This window comes from Dendronephthya gigantea, unplaced genomic scaffold (genome assembly GCF_004324835.1).
Source record: "Dendronephthya gigantea isolate DGI-Jeju-01 unplaced genomic scaffold, DenGig_1.0 000018F, whole genome shotgun sequence".
Taxonomy (NCBI): domain Eukaryota; kingdom Metazoa; phylum Cnidaria; class Anthozoa; order Malacalcyonacea; family Nephtheidae; genus Dendronephthya; species Dendronephthya gigantea.
Window position 1 is genome coordinate 1,454,881 of NW_021163028.1, and position 25,179 is coordinate 1,480,059.

Sequence of the window (25,179 nt, forward strand, 5' to 3'; positions counted from 1 at the left end):
CTTCAAAAGCCTAAAAGGACATATATATGCTTTCTCTAAATGGTGATCTACTTGCGCCGAACGCATTAACGCAATTTATCCATAAGGAGTATTTTCGAGAAAAACAAACCTCTCTTACTTCAGCAACAATGGAAGGCAAGAAGCTTCATCCATTTATATAATTCTCAGTTAGGCTCGTTTTAAATTTAAAATATAGGCTGCAAAAAACATGATATTACGATATTATATTTTAATGTTATATTGTCTTAGTGGAATCTTAGACATGCATGCATCCGAGAAGTGTCTAGCATTTCCAAAACCTCGTTATCTCTAACTGCTGTCCTAAACAACGATTTCTACCACAACGTGAATACTCTAAACATTACGAAGAAAAAGTATCGTTAGTGGTCATTCCTGGTTTTCATATTGCATCGCTTTTCAGTGTATCTGTTGCACTCGAAATCGCTTTGAATACAACAGACATCTGCTCCTTGATATCCAACCAATCCTGATCAGTTTTATGCTGCTTAAACATCAGATCAGAGATTCCCGGAAAACTACCATAGGGTTTATTGACAGATGGCGCGAATACAATGTGCCTTGTGGTTGGTCGATTTGGCAAGCCCGGAGCGCTGATGAAGGATTTTTCAACGTTGACCATACGGTCATTGAGATCTCGTAGTTTTACGTCAACTTTTTCGTCGAATGCTTTCTCTTTTTCCGCTTGGAATTTCTGCGCTTCTTCTTCGAATCTTAATAAAACAAAGACAAAGTAATTCTGAAACTGCTCAAATCAGTGCCGCGGTTTCAAAATTTCTCAACTTTCAATTTCGAAATCGTACCTTTTTATTGCATTCTCAATGTAATCTAAGGTGGCGTTCTTTTCAAGTTCTTTCCCATGATTTTTCCTCAATGTTTTCAGTGAGCGGTTAAGAGATTTGCCATACTCTGTGACATCGAGCGGTAATACAAAACTGTCAGCCGTATACATCAACAGCTTTGAGGCAACTCTAGCCGTGGTTAGGTGGAATTTGAAGTAGGGATCGATCAAACCTTGGAGCCACTTGTACGTGTCGTAGACTGTGTGATAAACGGGGTAGAATACCTTACCAGCGTAGGTCATGTCGAAGGATGGCACTCCTGTAGGGAAGGATAACATGGATAATGGATTAAAGAACCATTAACGATATCTGTAATAATTGTTCCTATTTATTATAGTCAGTGAAATTTAAAAAAAATACAAATGAAATCTTTACCAAACAATGGTAGCTTCAAAAGTTAATGACATTTTATATATATATGACATTGCTATCGATTTTTGAAGCACCATTGTTTTGTATTTTATAAACACTAAAACCACGCAAATTACGTCATCAAATAGAATATATATAGTATGGTCCAGGCACAAAAATATTGCTCCAATTTCCTCTCTCCAATTGTCTCTAATCATAATTAAAAGGAATGTATATTATGTTAATTCATTTGCATAACGTTAACATTTGTATTAAAAGGCGTGTATATTATGTTAATTCATTTGCATTTCTACCTAAAAGAAGATGAATGTATAAACTTTATAGCTTACCGCAAAATTGATAAAAAGTAAGATAATCTGAATTAGCATAAACCAAGTCTCCGTAAGTGAATTGACCATTCACTTTAACCATCTGATCGTATACCTTTCTCCCGTGCGGGTCGTCAACTTCCTTAACATTCTTAGTAATTGCGGTCTTGAGCAGGGGGGAGCCTTTTAGTTTCAAGGTAAGATTGCCACTAACTGCGATATCGATATTTATGTAGGTTATTGCTTTTGTTGACAATGCTCGTTCATTTTCTTCCACCCATTCCGTTGATCCTATAAAACCTGCTTCATGGGCTCCCCAGCTGCAGAATTTGATGGTGCGTCTTGGGCGCCAACCTTTGGTGAGAGTATAGGAAATGTCATGTGATGATATAATATGAGAGAAGACGATGAATAATATGTTTTCATGAGTATATTGGTCATAATGATAATGATTTTTAATATAGAGCGTGCCTTTTTACAGTACCTTGCTTTAAAAGCTCGCCTAGACCACGTGATATTTCCATCATGGCTGACGTACCACTAGAGGCATCCACCGCACCAAATCCCCACGCGTCCCTATGATTCCCTATCAATATCCAACGATCTGGCTCCTCTTTGCCGTATATGGTGCCGATAACGTTATACACATTTTGACGTTTGTTGGGCACATTTACTTGAATTTTGACAGTGTTGTTGTTCATTAGACCGCCGTTGCCGAGTTTGTAGGAGATATTTAACATACCTTGCCAACTTTTCGGAACGTCGTCACCTTGAGGTACAAGGCATGAACAATTTATTTACTTGCAACGGCTTAATTACACCTACATAAATAAGCTTGTTTGCCCGGCTATCACTTCCTATTTTTTGTTCCTCGAGGAAAATGGTCAACACGTATTTTTTAATACATATCTTACTGCAGCAAGAAAACTTTAACAGGTGCGGATCTAGGATTTTTTATACCTTAGTCAAATTTTATGACGTCATTTATGACGTCACGTATGGCGTCACGCATGACTCATTTACTAGCATGTTAAGATGTTCGATTTTTTAAATTATAGTCTTCAGAATACCAGCTGAACTGCTTCGCCCCATATTAGGCTCATCAGCATGCCTAGGATACACTTTTAAAAATATACGCTAGCTAAAAATTGTTTTTGAGATGACATTGAGGGGAGAATCTACTTATTCCCAAAGTATTCCTTAGTCCCTACTTTGAGTAGTCCCAACTTTGAGTATTATTGTTACTAACTAGTACAAGGGCCGAAGCTGAAGCAGGAGAAGTAGGAAAATATTCAAAACAGGAAATTAAAATCACGCTAGATCAAGTATCCAACAATTATATCGCGGACTGACGGCAGAGTTACAATGTCAACATCATGATGTATATTCACTCATAATTTTCATATGAACGTATTTATACATGTGATATACATCAGGAATACGGAATAATAATAAGTAACTAAAAGTGAACATGCTAACTTTGTGTCTTTCATATCATATTTAAGTTATATATTCATATATAGCAACCTTTGACCCGGCCAGCGCAGACATATGTAAATTTATATTTGAATACATAAAGAACTAGCCATGCTTGTTGTTGTTCGACAATCATTTTGCCGATTTGAGATCTAAAAACACAGTTATATAGAAGCGTAGCATGGAATAAACAAAATATAGTTAACTTATTGCAGTACAAGCCTTTTTCTTGCCATTACGAGCGTGCTTCGGCACATATAACTCCACACAAACATTTGAGCTTAGCCTTGAGCGTGTCGCCTTCATAAATACAAAGATCGAACGTCGCATTAATATCGCGTCATTTTGACACTCTAAATCGTTCGAATGGCTCGTACAAATCACTACAAGGCGATGAAGACATTGTAAAATAACACAATAACAAAACAAACGCGAAAAAGCAGAAGCTAACTTCGAAATTTAATCCTTCGATGCTAAGAGCGATTGAAAAGGCATGTTTCCACTCTTTGCCTAGTCTTTGCCTAACATGACTAACACAGGCATGCTTACGAAGCACAGTGATTGGTTCAACTCGATTAGGCAAAAAATGCAAGCCAATGAAAGAATAGAATTTAAAAAAATTACCCAATCATAAGGCTTCCCGATTACGTCAAGTTAGGCAAATTCGTCTTGGTTAGGCAAAAAAGCTATAAGCCAATCAAAAGGCTGTATCGGCCACCAGGCATAGGCAAAATAGCTGCCTCTCATTGGCTTGCTTCATGGCTTGCCTAAATACCAATGAGCTATATATCTATAAATAACTGGACTGTGATATGAAAATATGAATAATTAACTGTCATGTTTCCACTTATAAATGAATACTTTGTGAATTGGGAACTGGGAATTTGGTAATTATTATCTGGATAATTTACCATAGTCACTTGACTATGTTGCCTACCCCTAGATCCGCGCCTGGAAAACTTATACTTAAATTATCATGTTATACAGTAATTCACTCCGCGAGTACTCTGAACTCCCACGTTTTTGGAAATCTACCGTTTCAGAACTACCAAAAAATTTGCATCTTTTCAAATTTTGGAGCGTCTTTGCCTGAGTTGTTAGTTATTAGGTAGTTTTATATTATTCCATTAGGAGAACAATTTCATTATAGTTTCCGCCCAAAATTTTTGCCATTATTTGCACTCTTTGGGCATTCTCGCTCGTCAAGTCAATAAAGTACGTACCCTTCCACAAGTATACCATTTCCAAAATTCCCTATTGTATATATCGAACTCCAGAGAATATTCTGAAGAGTAAATGGGGAGGGGGAAATTCGTATATATTCTGCTATGGCAGGCTGATTTCTTTTGAAAACAATTTCTCTTTCAATAGAAATCAGCCTGGCATTACAGAATATGTGAATACGGCAATTAATGTTCGATTGATTTCTGCTTACATTATGTACAAAGAACCCCCTACGGCCCTACCTTTCATGATCTCCAAAAGTCTAACGGAATCCACGTATGGCATCTGTGTGGCCGGTATCTTGGGCAGTCCAGCCTTCTCTTCGGGTATTCTAAATACTCCTTTAATAGACGGTAATCCAGGTGTCAACGGATCTCCCGGAAGAATAAATACGCTGCCGCCCTCGACTCCTGTCTTTGGGAGCCAAATGTAGTTTGGATAAACCTTATCCTGGCCTTTTGGTGCATAATCAGCAGGGTCATTGTACAAAATGGCACCAACAGCCCCACATTCTTCGGCGTTTTTGACCTGTAAAAGAAGATATAAGATGCATGATAATTGTGAAAGCCTGTACTGAAACACAGCTTATGGGATTATAAAAAGTATGTGTTTTATGAGAAAGCTCAATCCAGTAGTGAAAGTCGCTGGAGCTGCTTTGTTGTGAATATCCAGTACGACGTACGACGTTGAACGAAATCTTGCAATTAGTCTCTTTTTAGAATTAACGCAATAGTGACACCCATACAGGATCTCTTGGTGGATCTCTTTAGTTCAGTTTGCATTTTATCCTGAGGTAAAGAACTGGATTGGAAAGGGTTTCAATATAATAATAATAATAATAATATAATTTTGGATAAAATACTAATACAGGCGATAATACAGACAATACTCTTGTTTTTTCTTACCGGTATCAATAAATTGATATGTCCATCCAGTATTTAAATTATACTATAAAATAGCCATAGTTTTGGCCAATACGGAAAATGCCTTTTTCTTTAAATAATTGTATTGTGATTTGTTAATAAATTTGATTTCGACAACGGGCAGGAAACCTCGAAATAAGAGGCGAAATAAATACGAAAAAGTTGTTTAGTTCCCACCTTTTCACTGCGATATATCTTTCCATATCGCATGATGACAATGTAGCCGCTGCAGTTTGCGATACTCAAGTTATTTTTCAATACTTGAAAATCTTCCGATGTTCCATAATTCACATACAGGAGCTTTCCTTCGGCAGAACCTTGCTTAGCGTAACCCAAAAATGATGGGTACATCGTAGTGTCGTTTTCGCTCGGATCTGGCGACTGAAATATGAAAATTAAGAAATAGAAAACATTTTCCGTGTTTCTATACAGTTATAGAAACACGCGTGGGAGTTTGGGAGAACGAGAAATAATCAGTGGGAAAACGAGCCCGTAGGGCGAGTTTTTCCACGTTATTTCGAGTTCTCCCAAACTCCCACAAGTGTTTCTATAACTGTATAGAAACACAGGAAAAAATGTTTTCTATTTCTTTTATAATATAACTCAATAAAAAGATTTTGTACAAATATTATGATTCGATTCAATTACAAATTCTCATTACATCGCTTCGCTTGTCAAGTTCGGCGGGAAAATTCCCGTGTTTCTATACAGTTATAGAAACACGCTTCTCGACCAATCAGCACGCGCGTACTATAAATGTTATATTATAATTATAAATAACTGGGTGAAATAATAGCTTCCATTTTTTACGCGTGTTTTCAGCATTTTTTTAAGGTCGAAAATGTTCTTGGAAAAAGAATAAAAAATGCTCTTAGATCTAGTTTTAAACACCATATATTGCAGAAGCGTAAGTTAGAATCACATTAAAAGTTGAAAAACTGAATCATCATGCATTGATAAAAAAGGGTCAATAAGATTTCCTATTAAAGTTTCTTATCAGCTGAAATTAAATGGTTGGCTGCATGGCTCCATACATGGCGTGCAGCTCATTCAATCTGATTTGCGGAATAACTAGTATATCTAGTATGTAGCCAGTATCTGCGTATATATGCGTACTAGTGCGTTAGTTTTTATGAATGTTATTGATTCTATACACCCTTTAACAAAAACGCGTCTACATTCTATACACCCTTTAACAAAAACGCTTTCGCAGGTTAGATAGATAGATTAGAAATGAACCTTTTCTTCCCCAGAGAACTCGAAAGTCACTTCCCGAGTGGAATTCAAAATCTGTACGGAATTTGATATGTTTGGTTGAACGTAAGGTAAAAGAATATCATATTCTGGTTGTTCCACTTTGTCAAAGCCGTATTCCCTCCATCTTCTTTCGATGTCATCCGCTAATTCCTTTGAACGCGGTGTTCCTCCAATGTGGGGTCGCTTTGAAAAATACCTGTTCACGAAATACAGTTCGAGAAATCACTGTTATCTTGAGTTAAATGAAACAATTTCTCTGCTTGAAGTTATATATTATATACCAGTTTCTATAGTCTATGCTAATGTGGAATATGTGAAACTGCATAATTGGGACTGTAATATAATTAGGAAATAGTAGGATTTGACTTTTTTATAAGCAAAGTGTATTGTCAAGTAACCGGTCGCCAAATTATAGCTCTCGCCAAGAGTAAGTATAGGAATGATCTAATTAAAGATTCGTCGAAGGGTATTTAAGAATTAGAAAACATTTTCCGTGTTTCTATACAGTTATAGAAACACGCGTGGGAGTTTGGGAGAACGAGAAATAATCAGTGGGAAAACGAGCCCGTAGGGCGAGTTTTTCCACGTTATTTCGAGTTCTCCCAAACTCCCACAAGTGTTTCTATAACTGTATAGAAACACAGGAAAGAATGTTTTCTATTTCTTTTATAATATAACTCAATAAAAAGATTTTGTACAAATATTATAATTCGATTCAATTACAAATTCTCATTACATCGCTTCGCTTGTCAAGTTCGGCGGGAAAATTCCCGTGTTTCTATACAGTTATAGAAACACGCTTCTCGACCAATCAGCACGCGCGTACTATAAATGTTATATTATAAAGTGATATATTAACGATCAGGTCACTCATAGACAATTTTTTAGCATAGCTAACTCTATGCTCCAAAGAACGTTTAACTCCGTCGTCGCTGCAGCAAATTTCATCGCCTCAACATGCAAGAAATTTTTAACGAAAACTTTCCACTCTGATGCAAATTTGTCGCACAAAATTATTCCAGTTTGATTCTGAACGACATATCGCAGCGACAAGACATTTATTTATAAAAAAAGCTCTTAGCGTGATATGAGGCGCCATGTGTAAAAAAATTACATGTGAAATTTTCGTGATATTTTTTCTATGGTTTGCTACAAATTTCATGGTATAAATGATTAAATAATCACATATAAACTTTTCTGTGGAACTGATGGTTTGTAAATTATTTAAGGCCCTGTCACACTATTGCGTATCGCATAAGCGTATGGCAGCGTATGATAAATATCACGCATACGCCGGAATACGCTGAAATATGCTGGTGGTACGTCGTGCGTAAGTTATACACGTTCCAAGCACGGTCACATACGCTGGTATACGCCGAGGAAGAAAATTTTTTTTAAGCATGCTTAAAAATCTTGTGCGTGTTTGGACGTATGGTTTATACGGTAAAGATAAGTTAGTCATACGCTGAATACGGCAGAAGGACGCTAAATGTACTGTACTAATAGGTTGAGTACGCTAATCATACGCAAATGAGTAAGTGCGCCGTACAACTAACGTGTTGATAGCGCATCAGTAACGAAGGTCTAACTTATGTGTGACGTATGTTTAACGTCTATAGAGGGCTTAGCGTATGACTGACGATTAAGTAACGCATTTACCGTACAATTAGCTTATAGTTAACGCCTGGTCGTCGTATCCTCAGCGTATTGCAAACGTTACGAGAAAGGGTATATAAATATTATAGCATGTCATTTATTGTGTATAATGTATATATTTATGTTGGATGCCTTCATATCATCTTGTACCTTCGAGGATAAAGGATGGAGTTAGCTGTTCTTGAATACCAGTTTGATCTCATAGCTTTGACGATTCGTCACATAGAAAATAACAGAAGGAAAAGGTGAAAAAGAAAAAGACGTGAGGTATGGATGAGATCATGGATCGGAAGGCGAAGGCAGTTTGGCATTTACGACCAACTTCTGGTGGAACTCCGAAGCGAGGATACGCGATGTTTTAAGAACTTTATGCGGATGGTCCCCGAGATGTTTGATGAGCTTCTGGCAAGAGTGAGTCCCAGGATCACCAAGAAACATACCTGGTATAGGCGACCCCTGGAGCCTGGGCTGAAGCTCTCTTTGACTTTGCGACACCTTGCCTCTGGGAGCACGTATTCAAGCCATGAAGTACGGATGGAGGGTCCCCCACAACACCCAGTCACTTATTGTCAGAGAGGTTTGCCAAGCCATCATCGACGAATACATGTCCGAAGTGATGACCTGCCCTACCACGCCAGAGGAATTACGTGCCATATCTGATAAGTTCCTCAAGAGGTGGAACTTCCCCATACATGTGGTGCTATAGATGCGAAGCACATTGCCTGCAAGTTTTCCCCAAAAAGTGGATCCCAATATTTCGACTATAAGGGATTCTACTCTGTTGTACTCATGGGCCCTGTAGACACAAATTATAAATTCATCTGGCCAGACCTCGGTGGTAAAGAGTCATCATCGGACGCACAGATCTACAACAACTCTGAAATAAAAGAAAGACGGAACAGAAACGGAAGACGGAACTATAGGATTCCCCATTCCCGATGCTTTACCAAATGACTATCAGAGTGTCCCCTACTTCTTTGTATGTGACGATGCCTTTGCCCTCCGAGAGACTATTATGAAGCCATACAGCCGCCGGGGTCTACACCGTGAAGAGAGGATATTTAACAACAGGATTTCCCGCGCCAGAAGAGCAGTTGAAAATGCTTTCGGCATCCTGACGAATCGTTTCCATGTTTTGTTAATAACTACAGATTTTAGAATATATACAATGTTGTCCTTTAGACAAGGGTGTAAATGCAGTGTGTATTATGAAATTATGACAATCAAAAATGAGAATTTATTTTTGACATTATCTTGAGTATCACTATATACAGTAACTAAATACTCAATACTTCTTTCACGTTGGTGGTCGCAGGTTGAGAACCTCATGCTGAAATCCAATATCATCAGTAGATTCCATGATCTCTCGAAATCCTGAAAGACTAGTAATGTTCGGGTGACTTTGCTCAAAGGCTGAGCTTGAACTATGCGGCGTTGGGCTAGACGTTTCCGTTATTAACTCTTTTGCAGAAGCCAAAGAGGCACGAACCAGGCCAGAGGTAGGAGTGCATTGTTGCTGAGTTTGCTGAAACGGTTGCTGAGCAAGTTGTTGGGAAGGAGGAATCATCTGCTGTCATCATCCATGGGCTGAGAGCCTCTCACCGATGATGCCAGAGGCATGTTTATAGGCATGTTGCTAGGTTTCTGATAATGCTCTGAGAAGGATGGTGCTGATGAGCTGAATAAACAGAAGAGGATACTTGTAGTGGGCTGCAAATGGTGGAGTGGTTGAGAATGGCTCCCTTGTTGGTTTACTTTGATAGATGGAGCTGCCATGGCACTTGGAAATTCATCATCGCTGTCCTCATCCATGAGTTCAGTCAATAAGTAACCTATTGATCGAGGACCTTGCCTTCTTGTACTTGAACTTGGACATAGTCAAAAGGCTCTCTTTAACAAAGACACTTCGTGCTGTAATGGGCTGCTGTTTCGCTTTGTAGAGGTCTTTGAGGATGGTGCTAGACTCAGCAACTCTGGAGTCTCACGTACGTCACTCTCTGTGTCCTGAGGTCGCTTGCAGGACCTTCCAGCGGTAGATGATGGTATTGGAGTGACTTCATCTAAGACATCCTGCATATCAGTACAGGCGCTCTCGGCAGCATTAAAATCTCCTCTGTGAAGCTGGATGGTTTCCTTCACCTAGAAAGACCAAAAATATCATGTGAAAATTGCCCCAAATTACTTGGTCATCATGTTGCTAAGGTAATATGGCTGTCTACTTACACTCTGCATGGACGCCTGTCGGTGGCGAGTGACAGTCTTCAGGAAGGCAAACTTTGAGAGGCTCCACTGTTCTCTCTTTCAGGTTTGGAGCATTATTCCCGCTTTTCTTCTTGTCAAGGCGCGTATGGGTGTCGCGCAACGATCTGAACCAGCCCTTGAGGATGTCAACAGTCTTGTTGATCTGAAGCGCTTGCTCTTCCCAGATCTTCTCTCTTTCCGCCTATAATCTGTCATCTTCACATTCCACAGCACAGGATTATCCATGATAAACTCCAGCATCAGCTCCTTTTCTGTGGCGCTGAGGTTGTAGGGGTTTTTCGTGGCCCTCTTTCTCTTATTTTTCTTCTTGCCCGCCGGAAGGAGGTGAAGTCATCAATGGTTTCAGATGATAACGCCGATGAATTGTGGGAGTCTTGGGATGGTTGTGTTGGGGAATTTGAGAGTTCAGGAACATATCGTGCATTATTTAAAGATGTCTCAGGAATATCAACAAGTGCAGGTGCATCATCATCAGGTGGTTCAACTACATCTGCAGGTATACAAACACGTTGCTCGACAGCTTTGGCTACGGCTGATGATGGAGTCCTCTCTCCTTTTCTTCGTCCGCGGGTAGATGATTTCTTCTTATTTGCCATGGTGTCTCTTCTTCCTTTTTTCACTGTAGGTTTGACATTTTCTCGAATGGAGCTGTGTGAAAAGACTGCTGCTTATAGTCTGTGAAACGACAGTGGTCTAGTTGACATGCGCATTCCAAACGCGTCTCGTAAGCTATTCATACGCTGGCATACGCCAGCGACAGGCTACCCATACGATACTCATACGTTTAATAAAGTAATTTTATGCAAAATGTCGGACTTTTTCGTGCGTATAAAAATAAATAAAATTATCTTTACACGCGACTCATACGTTCCTATCATACGCAACAGTGTGACAGGGCCTTTACAAACCAGCATTTGAAGTAAAACGCTTATTTCTAAATAATCATATTCGCAAAATTGATTATTTACATCCAAACCTTTTACCGTCATCTGATTTATAAACAATCACATTCCCTGCATATGATTATTTACATGTCTTGTTTACATGTCAAAAAAAACGCAATATTCATGAATATCCTCTTTGTACTACAACACAAAAGACGTTTGCCCCTGGAATGCGAGAAAGCTTGTAATAATATTCTAGCGGCACAATCGTCGTTAAACAAAGTCGGGAGCGTAAACCAACGAGCTGAATTGAAAGTATTTAACGAGTAAAATTTTATTTACAATTTATTTTACAAGTTCGGCAGTTAGCATTCAAGTTATCATGCACGACAACAAAAATTCGTTGTTCGGTTGTTAGCTACACCATTATTAGTTTAGCTGATTTGACTATTAGCAGTTGAACTGTACGATTAGAAGCCATTTTAAAATCCCAGGGGCATAAAATCTATTGAGCTTATGAACAATATGAACTTTAGAATATTAAGTTGCGTTTTTTTTGAGACACCCTGTATATGCATTAATATATAATTAAACCTGGTTGCCATGATTGTCTATTGGTAATTTTCCATTGCAATCGCTTTGCCCGCGCGGGCGAAGCGCCCTTTGTTTTTCAGGCCGGTCAGGGTCGCATGGACAGATTTTCAAAAGCCGCTTCGCGCCTCCGCGGGTGATGCGGACGGTAATAGAGAATCGCCTTACCCGCTCTCTTTAAGTACCCTCCAGACTCGTCTCAAATGCATGATATACATATAATATAACGACACTCTTAATTCTGCTACTCACCTCAAATTTTCGCCAATTTTAGTCGCATTTAATAATGCAAACAGCTTTTTATGATAATCATCTTTCAGTTTCATTTGCTCCTTGCGCTTTTTCACGATATAGTTTATGTCAAATGTTTCGCTGGATGAATCATTATTCGAGACATTAGATTTGACCTCACAGACACAATCATCTGAAACGGTTGGCACCGAAAACCAACCAATCAGAAACCCTAACACAAATAACACGACAATAGCTATGACGACACCAACAATTCGTGCCGCTGTGAGCGTTACTGCCCTCATTTTTATTCCAAAATGTTCGTTGCGTTGACCAAGCGTTTCCTGGTATGATTTGTCGAATTTTTATCGGGGTAATGAACATAAACCAAAACCGGAAATGGCCGAAACTAAATCCCCGATATGTAAATGAAGATAAATGAGTAATTAGAATTGAACAGACGTTATACTACTTAACTAGCTTTCGACTGCCTAACTGTATAGACCCATTGCACTGACGTCATAATAAAAAAAGTTGTCCTCCAGATGTTTCCTTGCTTTACTAAAAATAATCGTTATGCGAGTGGTAAAGGTTTATAAAGCGGTTAAGAAAGTATTTAACGATGCAAAGTTTCGTAGTTTCTCACATACACTAGTAAATATTTCAGTATTTTTCCCACAATTAACGTTTTTGTAAAATTTATGCTACGTTAATTTGTCTTTCACATGCCTAATGTGACGTCATGTGCCAAAGGTCTACATAGTCTTCGACCGGGTCAGGCAAGAGCGCTTCATCCTCACATTTGCATGCGGTGATGCGGGTATGATTTTTTTCCACCTTCAGGCTTGCGGTATGCAGATAAAATTGGCCGTCGACGCATGCCTACCGGCTGCCGTCTGGCAATACATTACAAAACTTAATTTGAAATTCCTTAAAGAACCTTATAGCAACGCTATTGGTTATACAAATCTACCAATGCGATGGCATCTGCAGATTAAATTTGTAGCAATATATCCTCTACCTTATCCTTGCTCCGCTGGAATTTCTTCAAGCCTTCTGCCATCTGCGCCTCGCTTTGATTACGATGGCGGCGCTGAGAGGAAGATGGAGGTGCTACATTCCACTCATTTTTGCAAAGTTATCCGTTGAATGCGAAGCTGGTCGGCAACATTTAAGAATTCAGGGTTCTAAGTTCAGAGTTCTACCAGGGTCGCGGTTAGAATTTAACTAAACTTGGTTAATATTTCATCCTAAAAGGACATGTGCTTCCTGTAAATGCTGATCCACTTTCAATGCGTCGAACGCATTAGCGCAGGGTAACCTGAACAAATATTTTCGAGAAAAATAAAGCCCTCTTGCTTCAGCAACAATCTTCGATTGCAAGAAGCATCGTGTAGGTGCATATAATTCGCATATCAGTTCTACTAGGGTCGCGGTTACAATTTTACTAAACTTGGTTAATGTGTCGTATAAATCATGCTTACTTCAAACGCCTAAAAAGACATCTGCATGCATGCTTTCTCTCAATGCTGATCCGCTTCTCATGTGCCGAACGCAAGGTAGTAACGCAAGGTAGTAACGCAAGGTATCGATACATAAGAAATTTTTTCGAGGACGAACAAAACTCTCTTGCTTCAGCAACAATCGAAGGTAACAAGCTTCATGCACCTATGTAATTCGCACGAAGTTAGCTTCGTTTTAAATTTAAAATACAAAAAAACATCGTTTTGTTAACAAAAAGTGTAATGTATATCACGACATTATATTTAAATGTTATATTTCCCTAGTGTAATCTTAGACATGCAGGCATCCGAGAAGTGTCGTGCATTTCCAAAACTGCTGTCCTAAACAATGATTTCTACTACAACGTGCATGCTCTAAACATTACGAAAGAAAGTATCTTTAGTAGTCATTCCTGGTTTTCAGTTCGCATCGGCTTTCAGTGTATCTGTTGCACTCGAAATCGCTTTGAATACAACAGACATCTGCTCCTTGATATCCAACCAATCCTGATCGGTTTTATGCTGCTTAAACATCAGATCAGAGATTCCCGGAAAACTGGTGCTACCATAGGCATTGTTGACAGATGGCGCGAATACAATGTGCCTTGTGATTGGTCGATTTGGCAAGCCCGGGGCGCTGATGAAGGATTTTTCAACGTTGACCATACGGTCATTGAGATCTCGTAGTTTTACGTCATCTTTTTCGTCGAGTGCTTTCTCTTTTTCCGCTTGGAATTTCTGCGCTTCTTCTTCGAATCTTAATAAAGCAAAGACAAAGTAATTCTGAAACTGCTCAAATCAGTGCCACAGTTTCAAAATTCCTCAACTCTCAATTTCGAAATCGTACCTTTTTATTGCATTCTCAATGTAATCTAAGGTGGCCTTCTTTTCAAGTTCTTTCCCATGATTTTTCCTCAGTGCTTTCAGTGAGCGGTTAAGAGATTTGCCATACTCTGTGACATCGAACGGTAATACAAAACTGTCAGCCGTATACATCAACAGTTTTGACGCAACTCTAGCTGTGGTTAGGTGGAATTTGAAGTAGGGATCGATCAAGCCTTGGAGCCATTTGTACGTGTCGTGGACTGTGTGATAAACGGGGTAGAACACCTTACCAGCGTAGGTCATGTCCAAGGATGGCACTCCTGGAGGGAAGCATAACAGATTAAAAAACTATTTATTGTTCCTATTTATTAAGTCAGTAAAAATTTAAAAAAATATAAATTAAATCAGTATATCAAACAATGGTAACTAAAAAAGTGAGTGACATTTGATATATAGATGAAATAAAATATTATCGATTTGTTAAATCAACCGGCATTGTTTTGTATTTTATAAACACTAAAAATGCCATGCAAAAGGAAATATGAATAACTGAGCCACTGCTGATGGAAAAGCACTGGCAGTATCAGTTTTCAAAGCGTTCGGAAGGAGTATTATAGAAAATATGGACTGATAAAAGAAGGATAATATTAAAAAAACGCGCACACATGCGGCTCAATGCAAAAGTTGTAAATGGCTGGCTACACTACTGAAACTTGTAACTTATAACAGATAATTCTCCAGCATTTCGAGTCACTAGTTTCAGTAGCCAGCCTGACAATTTGCCCCGCTATGCTAGTATTTTGGTGTTCTGATTGATTTGACTGTGAAAAAACTACATCTCTAAAGACATGAATAATTATAATAACTAAATTCGTGCCAAAACGTGCGAAAATTGTCAGGCTGGCTACGTTACTGACTAGTTTGGGTGAATCTACTCTTAGTATGTACGGTATAATAGTGGTAAATATTTTTAGCTTGGCATGCCGTTTTTGCGTCTGCGTTGCTTAGCAACGTAGAGGCAATGCAGTTGAAATTTTGTATCTGTGTCGCCGGAAATGACGTCAGTTGAATTTTAGCCGGCTCAGCATCGGAGCAAAATCGGTAAACACCGGCTAAGCATCAATATATGTTCGGACATAGTTCGGACGAAATACGTTTCTATGTCAGAAATTACACAGCAAGTTAAATTGTATTGGATAACATCACGAGAGATGCGTGTAGTACAAAAGGAGTGATTGCCGGCGCCAAATGAAAATGTGTAGTGATACAATATCCTTAAAATTATGTAGGCACTATTTGTATTTCGGCATATTACCTACCACATTAATTACTGCATGGGCTTAGTAATTCCCTTACTGGAAATTTCTTTAGAGTGGACTGTTTCCATGGGGGGTAGCATTAGTTATAATGAGGATTTTATGCATTCTTTTAAAAAGTTCTTTGTTTCTTTTTTTCTGAACCCTTCCCCCCTTAGTGAAAAGCGTATTGTGGTATTTTTGTGGAAGCCCTGAGTAATGGTTCAAAATAATAGGGACCTTAAGCATGTTGGACGGCAACACGACGACGACGCGGCTGAATTTCTCCTTTGCTATAGCAAGTTGTTGTTGTATATTATCAATTGTACCGATTTAGTGAGTATAAGGCGTTTAAGGACCATTCTATAGAGCCTAATTCGAAGTAGGGCTCGCTAGGTCCTGTAATGGACCCGTTCTAGGCAAGACGTAAAAAACCACGTTTTCCCGTTGTTAACAAAACGAAGACGACTTCTAAAATCCATCATGGGTCTTTAATTATTCATTTCTTTTTAATGACCCATTGTATTGATAACCGTCGTCGTCGCGTTCGCGTCCCACATGCTTAAGATCGCTATTATGATACACAACGTAGTCGCATGTACGCACATTGCGTACCTATTTTTAAACACTTATCTTAGGTAACTACTAGCCCAGACGTTTCTGTGCACCGTTCATAATTCTATTAGCATTTAATCTAACATTATTTCTCTCTACTATACTATTTCAGTGTTCTACAGGCGCCGTCAAATCTACAAACTTACCACAAAATTGATAAAAACTGGCGTAATCTGAACCCGAACCCAAATTGCGATAAGTGACGTTCGATTTCTTCATTTGATCGTATACTTTTTCCCCATGCGGATCGTCGACTTCTTTAACATTTTCATAAATTGCTGTCTTAAGCAGGGGGGAACCGGCCAGCTTTAAGGTTAGGTTACCATCGCATGCGATATCAACATTTATGTAGGTTATTGCTTTTGTTGACAACGCTCGTTCATTTTCTTCCACCCATTCCGTTGATCCTATCAAACCTGATTCCTCTGCTCCCCAGCTGCAGAATTTGATGGTGCGTCTTGGGCGCCAACCTTGATAAGAGTAAAATTATTTTACGTGGTGTTGATTATTTCGATAATTTTGAATATGCTGCAAATGCGAGGATGAACCAGTGTGATGTGTTCATTGGAAAAAATGTCGCGTAATGTTGTTAATTGCTTGTGTTTTTAAAATTGATATTTTCACTCCAGTAATTGTGATAATCATACTCGTGCTGATGTGCAAGCATTTCACCCATCCCATCAAGAATATATATTTCAAAAGATGATTTGTGGTAATAATTAAGGTAGAATCATGAAGTGACACAAATCTTTTATATAGTACAATAAACTTGAAAATCAGTATTTCAAAATCAACCAAACAAATTCTAAGTATAATCTTTGTAAATATATCATGTATAGAGTTTATTGAAATAAGCATACATGTTCCCACCATTTTACTAATGTTATACGTTAACTGACAAGCTGATCTGTGATCATGACGTCATAAGGCCCTGCGAGAAAACCAGTCGCCCTATACATAAGTCTTTCTCCCCATACAGCGTAAAGGGTGCGAGTGAAAATTCTATTTTCCAATCATTAGAAAACGAAGCGTTTATGCATAAAGATAATAGAAATACTCGATAATTTTAAGTTAAATGAAATGAAGGAAATAATAATTCATTTTTCGAGGAACTGGCTTCTGATTGATTGATTTTTTTGTATAACTTGGTTGAGAGTCCCACTGGACGAACTATACATGCAAGCTCCTCCTAAAATCATGTTATTCAAATCCAAGTGTCAAAACATGGACGTTTTGCACGCTTAAAGGCGATGAAAAATTTGTGGCTTCATGAACCTTAACATATACTCACACACAATTGAACCAATTCATTCACACACAATACCTTGGTTTAAGAGTTCGCTTACACCACGTGATATCTCCATCATTGCTGACGTTCCGCTGGACGCATCCACTGCTCCAAATCCCCAAGCGTCCCTATGATTCCCTATCAGTACCCAACGATCAGGTTCTTCTTTACCATATATGGTGCCGATAACGTTATACGCATTTTGACGTTTGTTGGGCACATTTACTTGAATTTTGACAGTGTTGTTGTTCATTAGACCACCGTTACCAAGTTTGTACGAGATGTTCAATGCACCCTTCCATGTTTCAGGAACCTCTTTACCTTTTAGAATTAACGAAATAAAAAATTAGAGACTTTGACAATCTGATAATGACATATTAAAAGTACTGGGGAGGATCATTCGCAATGAGTACCAGGCCCGTCGGTCGCACGTAGGTCGCACCACCCCCCCCCCCCTCTCTCCCGAATAATATGCTAAAATTTTTGCTAAAGTTTTTAGAGATAGAAAGCTTTCTTAAAAAAATTGTGTTGCTTATAAACACGATTTTAGCATCCCTCGAGAAACAAATACGCCTCTTTACTGTATAATAAGTAGCTAAAATTGCATTGCGGACGTATACATTGCATTGCAACGTATAGCAACGCGGTAACTGCTGTCGTTAACAAACTCCCCCCCTCCCCAAGCCTTTCTGAAATTCTGTAATTTCATATTCTGAAATCCCCCTTCTTCCCATTTGATAAAACATGGTGTTGCTGTCAAGAAGTTCCATCACTCGTGCTATTGTTGCCTGGATAAATATAGACGTGAATTTGCAAATTTGCACAAACCCCCAGTTTTGCCAAACAATATACAATGATGCCGTATAGACCGAATATCAACACTCCTCGCTTCAACATGATAATATAATATTAACTCTTGGGAAAGAATGAATTTATCTCTTTATTAAATAAGCTTTCCACCTACCTTCCATGATCTCCAATAGTCTAACAGCATCTCCGTATGGCATCGGTGTAGCCGGGATCTTGGGCAGTCCAGCCTTTACTTCCGGTATTCTGAATACCCCTTCGACCGACGGTAGACCAGGGGTCAGCGGATCTCCACGACCTCCAAATATGCTTCCGCGCTGGACGCCCGTCTTTGGAAGCCAAATGTATTTTGGGTAGACCTTGTCTTGACCATATATTGCGTAATCTTTAGGATCGTTGTATAAAATGGCACCTTCCGCACCACATTCCTGGGCATTTTTTACCTAAAAATTAAAACAAAATGAGATGGACCTTAATAAACATATTAAACGGGCGTATTATCTGCAAATAAAGAATGACTTCGAGGGGAATCATAGAAATATCAGCCGGTTTAGAAAATATAACAATTTCAGACATTAGCTATGTACTAATGTGTCAAACAATACTACCACACCAACCAAAGTACGGTAATCACGGCAAGTGAAAAGAAAAATGGAAGAACTAAGAAATGTTGATGCATGCTTTTTGTATTTCCACAGCCGTACTTTGCTTTACATTTCTCAAACGGACCAGTTGCATTTCACACTAGACTTGATAAGGTTCTCCTTATCTACTGGCTCATTGTGAAAACTTCTCAGCCAAAATTCCTCTGTTTACAGTTGTAAAACAAATCATTTCACCCCCAACCTTATCGCCGCGATATATCTTTCCATATCGCATGATGACAATGTAGCCGCTGCAGTTTGCGATACTGAAGTTATTTTTCAATACTTGAAAATCTTCAGTTCTTCCATAATTTACATACAACAGTGTCCCTTCGGCCGATCCTTGCTTTGCAAAACCCAGTAAAGGTGGGATCATCGTAGTGTCTTTTTCGCTCGGGTCTGCCAACTAAATTATAATGAAAATACTATACACTTAGTGTATGCTCCTGATGGAAATAGTGAGTTTTGTTTTACCAAGAGTTTGAATGTTTCCCGAGACGGAGTCTAGGGAAACATTGAGACTCGAGGGAAAACAAAGCTCACTATTTTCCGAGGTAGTGTACATTGAGTGTTTTGTTATAATTTATAGGAACAAACACATACATGTTACACGACAATTTAATTTAAAAAAAACACACTTTACTTTGTTATGACAAGAAGCGGAACACAATTTTTCACTTATTTCCCTATTGCATTTATTTAAAGTCATGTGACTACGAATGAACCAATCACATATAAAATACACAGCACCTATATAGCACCTATATAGTAACATAGATTAACTAAAAGATTCGCTTATAACATGGGGAATGTTAGTTAATTCGTCAGAGCCTTTAATTTTCTCTAACAGTGCCTATTATGCGTGGAAGTTGGTGTATATATTTAAACCGCCTTTGCTTCTACCGTTCTTTTGCCGTATGCTTACTATCTGGTAGAAATTGATTGTCACTGTCTGACAAGTACCGCACATGTGAGAGGAGTATAGGCCATATAGAACCTGGAGGAGCACAAAGGAGGCAAATTACCCCCAGGCTTGAGTGGGTGAGTCAAAAGGTAATAATGAAGTAAAAGAGAGAAAATCGTGCACTGTTAGGACGGAAGCCCGGAGTAAATGTTGTTCAATAGGAGTCCGAAACTTCAGGGAACTTCCGTAAAAATATCCTAATTTACGTTTTTTGATGACTAAACACACTTTAAACATAAAGATTTTAAGGGATGCTTCAGGGCCTGCAAAACTCATTCACTGTCACAAAATTAGTCCACAAAGTATAGTTCAATTGTATACATAGTTCACTGTGATTTGATACTCAAAATGTTAAATTGGTTTACGTTACCACATGCATGCGTTGTTAATCGTATACCACATACAGAATATTTGTCATCGAAGCTATGAATAGTGCGGCAATCTACATGCAATCGGTGTATTACCACGCCTACGCTTTACGTATATGATACCTTCTCTGGTCCGGAGAACTCGAAAGTCACATCCCGAGTGGAATTCAAAATCTGTACGGAATTCGAGACGTTTGGTTGAACGTAAGGTAGAAGTATATCATATTCCGGTTGTTCCACTTTGTCAAATTTGTATTCCTTCCATCTTTTTTCGATCTCATCTGCCAATTCCTTTGAACGTGGTGTTCCTCCAACGTGGGGTCGCTCTGAAAAATACCTGTTCAAAATTTATAGCAAAAATTGAGATCATATGTTGCTGTTACACTGTATATTACAGGTATCCCCACTGCATGGATAGTAATTTTTTGTTCAGTGACTCATACGAACTGCTGTTAAAATACGTTGAACCCCCAAAAAGTTGATTACTGTGCTCTTTAACACCCCTCCCCCTAAAAATATTATAAATTTATAAATAAACTGGGGTGGATATATTTTCATATATTTTGGGGTGGACATATTTACTCTGTAGGATATATTTTCTTTAATTACTTAGTTTCCAGAGCTATCTAGTGTTGTTTCTGTGTCGCTGAACTTCCTTTAGAACATGTTCTCTAGCAATGTGCTTTAGCAAGTGCGGCTTTGGTTGAGTTACGGGCCGCTCTAAAGTTAAGCCAATCGTAATGGCTACGAGTCTACCTAAAAGCTCTGTGAAGCTTGTCCCTTTTATTCATAAGTGCTTTTACTCCCGGGGTGATGAATGGACATGGTCTCTCTCGTGCTTTAATGGTCTTTATTGGGGCGTGTTTATCCAATGTGCTTAAGAAAATATCATTAAAGATAGTTAGCTTTTCGACAACATTGTCCTTCCGAAAAATGGAGACAAAACTATCGAGGTTGGATGCCAAGTCGGTTGCAAATAAATCCGGATCGTATTTATTGTAGCTGCGGGTTGTGATGTATGTTAGAACAGCTTCGTCAGCTTTGCGTTTAAGTGATACGTAAACAGGAAGGTGATCGCCGATGCAAATTTCTATAACACCACTGTTTACTACCAGTTTTAGCGAAGTTACAAAGATGACGTCCGCAAGAGTTTGACTATGTTCAGTAATTCTTGTTCGTGATTTAATTAACGGTGTAAAGTTAATCTCGAAGATCGTCTTAAGCCGCGTTTACACTACGTGCTTTGACCTGGCCTGCACCATGGAGGCCTTGGCCTAGATGTGAACGTTGTTTATCCGTTAATCAAAATCCAGCAGGCCACAAAATCTAGACCAACAGTAGAAGGTGGCCTGGGCCAGGCCTGCATGCACCTGACCTGGGGCAAAATTTTGGTAATGTGAACAGGCTTTACCTAGTCCTGACAAGTTTCGAACTTAATAGTGTAATTTGCATAGGATCCATATAGTATTACCACTTTTCGGCGTGTTTTCGCTCTGTTTCCAAGTATTTTGTCTATTACTTTGGCTATCCGATATCATCAACAAGGAAGACAGTGTGAATGTGGTCCAGGTCAGGTGTAGGCCTGAAGTGTAAACGCGGCTTTAGACAAAGCAACGGATCTGGGAGTAGACTTAAGCATATCACAATCCAGGTCTCTGAGAAAGATAATCAGTTTTCTCATTATCAGAGCTTGAACATACAAACAACGAGACCCGTCAATACGGCTTTCTAAACGTCATTTAAGAGGTTTATTAAGTACTAGAGGTTGAGTTACGTTTTATGAGTTTTTTCTAACCGAACCGGGGGTGTCTGCACTATCAAATATTGGGCCGAGTTCTTTTTGTATACAGAGCGAGCGCGTTGGAAAAAAACCAGGTCTGTTTTTTTCCACTGTAAAGGTTGAGCAAAGCGAGGTTAAAACGTTTATTATATGGGATTAAGTACGTTACGTAAGGGGTGAGGTATTTTTTACGATTTTTTGTCATTTTCAAAGAGATTTCAGTAAACGTTTAAGCCGAATTTTTACCCGAAAGGGATTTCCAAGCGTTTCCAGGCATTTGTCAGGGGATTTACGGATTTTTGAATCGTCAGAGATTTTTAGAGTGATATATATACCCCATTGTTTTGGACAAGTTAGGCAACTTTTGATTTACATTTTTTTATATCGTCTCGTGTTTGAAAATGTAGCCGGAAAGCAGTTCTATTTATGTTTTATAACACAAGGTCTAGGCCGCCTAGCGCATGCAGCGAACGTGGCAACTCATTTTTTTTCTCATGCACGATCCATGATTCTGAGGTATTATAACATAAGAGCTACTAGAATATTCCCCAGTCTTCAAAATTCTCGTGTTTCATACCACGTCATTGAATTGAACTCTTGCCAGAAAATTGCGAAAATGCCAAATGAAAGTTGAAACCCACCAATTCGGGTGACGACGGTATTTCTCTAGCGTAGTTACGTGAAATTAACAAAGATTGAAATGAAAGCAAAATGCGAAAATTATTATATACACCGCAGTCTAGTTTTCTCTTCTGGATCAAATATTTACTTAGTACATCTGATTAGATGCCGACAGAAGTTGCATGACTTATGACTACAAGGTGAGTAAAAAAAACCTGACACCTTTGAGATTCAAATTAGGCTACTGTAGCTGCGAACTTATGGCTGGAATATGACAATTCCCATGTACAATCAACAAAAACGATTTGATAAAACTGTTCTTTTGTATTTACAGAGCTTAGAATGCATTTTAAGTCCCAATAGGAACAAACTTTATGCTTTAGGTTAATTAATATGATATGCTTCGTATACTTATGAAATATTTCGCAATTTCTTCCACATTACAGCCGCTATGCGACTAATTTGAATTTCAAAGGTGTCAGGTTTTTTTACTCACCCTGTATAGGCTGCCGTTGTTCGGAGGTGCGCATACATATAGAACTATTCTTCAAGTGTACAGCATTTCAATGCCGTAAAATTCACAACGTTATATGTCGCTATCTTTGTGTTTATACTATATATAACTATATATTATACAATATGTCGCTATGAGTATCTTTGTGTTTATACTATAACTATATTATGCTATATATGTCGCTATCTTTGTGTTTATCCGTGTGGATACCTCATGCATAACAATTGCATAATCTGAAAGTGATTATCGACAGCACCATTTCGCGTGTGTGAGATTTTTTACCGTCCATGCACATCAAGTAATGCTTCAGGTATGTTTTCAAGAAACTTTATACCTGTTTGTTAGGAGCTTGCTTGGGCGTGTTGTCTTTACGAGAAATGCTTTTCACGCGGCAATATATCATTGATCTGTGTAACCGGTGATCATAATTACGCCACGCTAAGCCTTTAATCTCGCATGCAGTGTATCAGTTTTTTATTATAATCTAGCCCAAGATCTAGTGTAGCTAAACTAGTTTTTTAAAAAGAACAGTAACCTCATTCAGCTCAAATCCGTTTAAGTCCGTTTATTGCGGTTAATACCTTCTCAAAACGGAATCCGAAGAATCCCGATTCTACAGCAACTGCGTGTGTGTTATACTCACCTCAGATTTTCTCCGATTTTCTCCGCGTCCAGCAATTCGAACAGCTTCTTATGAAAATCATTTTTCCTCTTTATTTCTTCCTTGCGCTTTTTCGCGATATATTTCATGTCAAATTTTTCACCGGATGAATCATCTGAATCCCTTGGCGCCGAAAACCAGCCTATTAAAAATCCCAACACGAACAACACAACAACAGCTACAACGATACCGACAATTCGTCCTGTTGAAAGTCCTGACATTTTACTTGCTAACGTTATCGTATAACCGAACCAGCAAACGAAAAGTCTTCTTGACTCCGAGGTGTTTTGTGTCTTTCGTAATTCGTCACGGAAGCTCTGAGTACGCTACAAGTGCAATGTTTGATACAATTTACTCACGTGCAAATTGTGTTTGAACAGCTATACAGTAATGAATGCGACCCTGTAATTTGATACGATTCTATAACAATAATTTATACCGCAGCCACGTTCAAACTTTGGACCAAAGGATATCTTCGTGTTCATCGAAATGACTAAAACAAAGAAGTAGATTTTTTAAAATATTATGAACGACGAAATGTTTGTTTATGTGTAAGACGATTTACCGATGATGATCTTCTCTGTGATGAAGGTTTTGCCAATACTGGCAATAGGGCGTACAATATTATGTAAGACTATTCGCGTACTATTTGATCAACTGAATATCAGTTACTGCAGTGATTTTTCAGTATTCTTCGAAAAATTGTAGCATGATTTATGATTATGCCTCAAATCGCTGCAATACGGAGGCTGTCTGAACAACTACTAATGAGATTAGACTTCCGCACGTCATCATGCACGCATGATAGCGCGTATAATTGTTGAAATATTGGGTTGACCATACCGTAATACTTCATTGACAATTGATTATGATATCATGTGAAGACGTTGTTTGGACAAGTTGACTTAGTGCAGACATATTCTACATAATTATATAAAGTATGATTTACAATGTGTTAGTTTTAAAACGGAAAGATGGTGATAGCACCATCATTCAACGTAGCTGGAAATTACCTTTACTGTAACTGTCAGTAGGGACATGTTAGCCTACGTTCAGGGTGCATACTTTGTGGCAGTGCTGTTAAGTTGCGTGACCGAAAGAAGGTCAATTCACAATTTATATAATATAGGTAGACTTTTCGTTGGACACTTTAAATATAATGTTGATACAATAGCTGTTCCCCCCTTCCCCCTCACACACAATGTTGATTGAAAAGACCTCGCAATGTAATATCACGCACCTACCAACAAC

The 25,179-nt window shown here is 38.6% G+C and overlaps 2 protein-coding genes across 3 annotated transcripts; both read right to left on the reverse strand.

Annotated features, from left to right (window-relative positions):
* Nucleotides 1-308: 308 nt before the first annotated feature.
* On the reverse strand, nt 309-12,179 carry LOC114520890 (N-acetylated-alpha-linked acidic dipeptidase 2-like). The gene is made up of 8 exons (XM_028541233.1): nt 12,066-12,179; nt 6,403-6,616; nt 5,341-5,544; nt 4,483-4,768; nt 2,025-2,309; nt 1,562-1,894; nt 822-1,119; nt 309-731 (listed from the first exon to the last, which is right to left on the reverse strand). Exons 1-8 carry the CDS (start codon nt 12,137-12,139, stop codon nt 401-403), a joined length of 2,025 nt encoding a protein of 674 aa, XP_028397034.1. The 5' UTR covers nt 12,140-12,179; the 3' UTR covers nt 309-400.
* A 1,629-nt stretch (nt 12,180-13,808) lies between these two features.
* LOC114520997 (glutamate carboxypeptidase 2-like) lies at nt 13,809-24,710 on the reverse strand. Of its 2 annotated transcripts, XM_028541379.1 has the most exons (10): nt 24,494-24,710; nt 24,368-24,421; nt 23,911-24,254; nt 20,476-20,689; nt 19,223-19,426; nt 18,534-18,819; nt 17,606-17,890; nt 16,428-16,751; nt 14,394-14,691; nt 13,809-14,303 (listed from the first exon to the last, which is right to left on the reverse strand). In XM_028541379.1, exons 3-10 carry the CDS (start codon nt 24,147-24,149, stop codon nt 13,967-13,969), a joined length of 2,187 nt encoding a protein of 728 aa, XP_028397180.1. In that variant the 5' UTR covers nt 24,150-24,254; nt 24,368-24,421; nt 24,494-24,710; the 3' UTR covers nt 13,809-13,966. The 2 variants fall into 2 exon arrangements, with proteins under 2 accessions (XP_028397180.1, XP_028397181.1); XM_028541380.1 differs by lacking the exons at nt 24,368-24,421; nt 24,494-24,710 and having other exon boundaries at nt 23,911-24,341.
* Between the last annotated feature and the right edge of the window lie 469 nt (nt 24,711-25,179).

Excerpts from the sequence above, each read along its gene's own strand:
- LOC114520890 (XM_028541233.1), bottom strand. The coding sequence starts at position 12,139 with ATGAAACTGAAAGATGATTATCATAAAAAGCTGTTTGCATTATTAAAT. Across the intron at positions 5,545-6,402 it reads AGTTCTCTGGGGAAGAAAAG|TCGCCAGATCCGAGCGAAAA; the intron begins GTTCATTTCTAA and ends TTCATATTTCAG. Across the intron at positions 1,895-2,024 it reads AGGCGAGCTTTTAAAGCAAG|GTTGGCGCCCAAGACGCACC; the intron begins GTACTGTAAAAA and ends CTCTCACCAAAG.
- LOC114520997 (XM_028541379.1), bottom strand. The coding sequence starts at position 24,149 with ATGTCAGGACTTTCAACAGGACGAATTGTCGGTATCGTTGTAGCTGTT. Across the intron at positions 18,820-19,222 it reads AGATATATCGCGGCGATAAG|GTAAAAAATGCCCAGGAATG; the intron begins GTTGGGGGTGAA and ends TTTAATTTTTAG. Across the intron at positions 17,891-18,533 it reads ACTATTGGAGATCATGGAAG|GTAAAGAGGTTCCTGAAACA; the intron begins GTAGGTGGAAAG and ends TAATTCTAAAAG.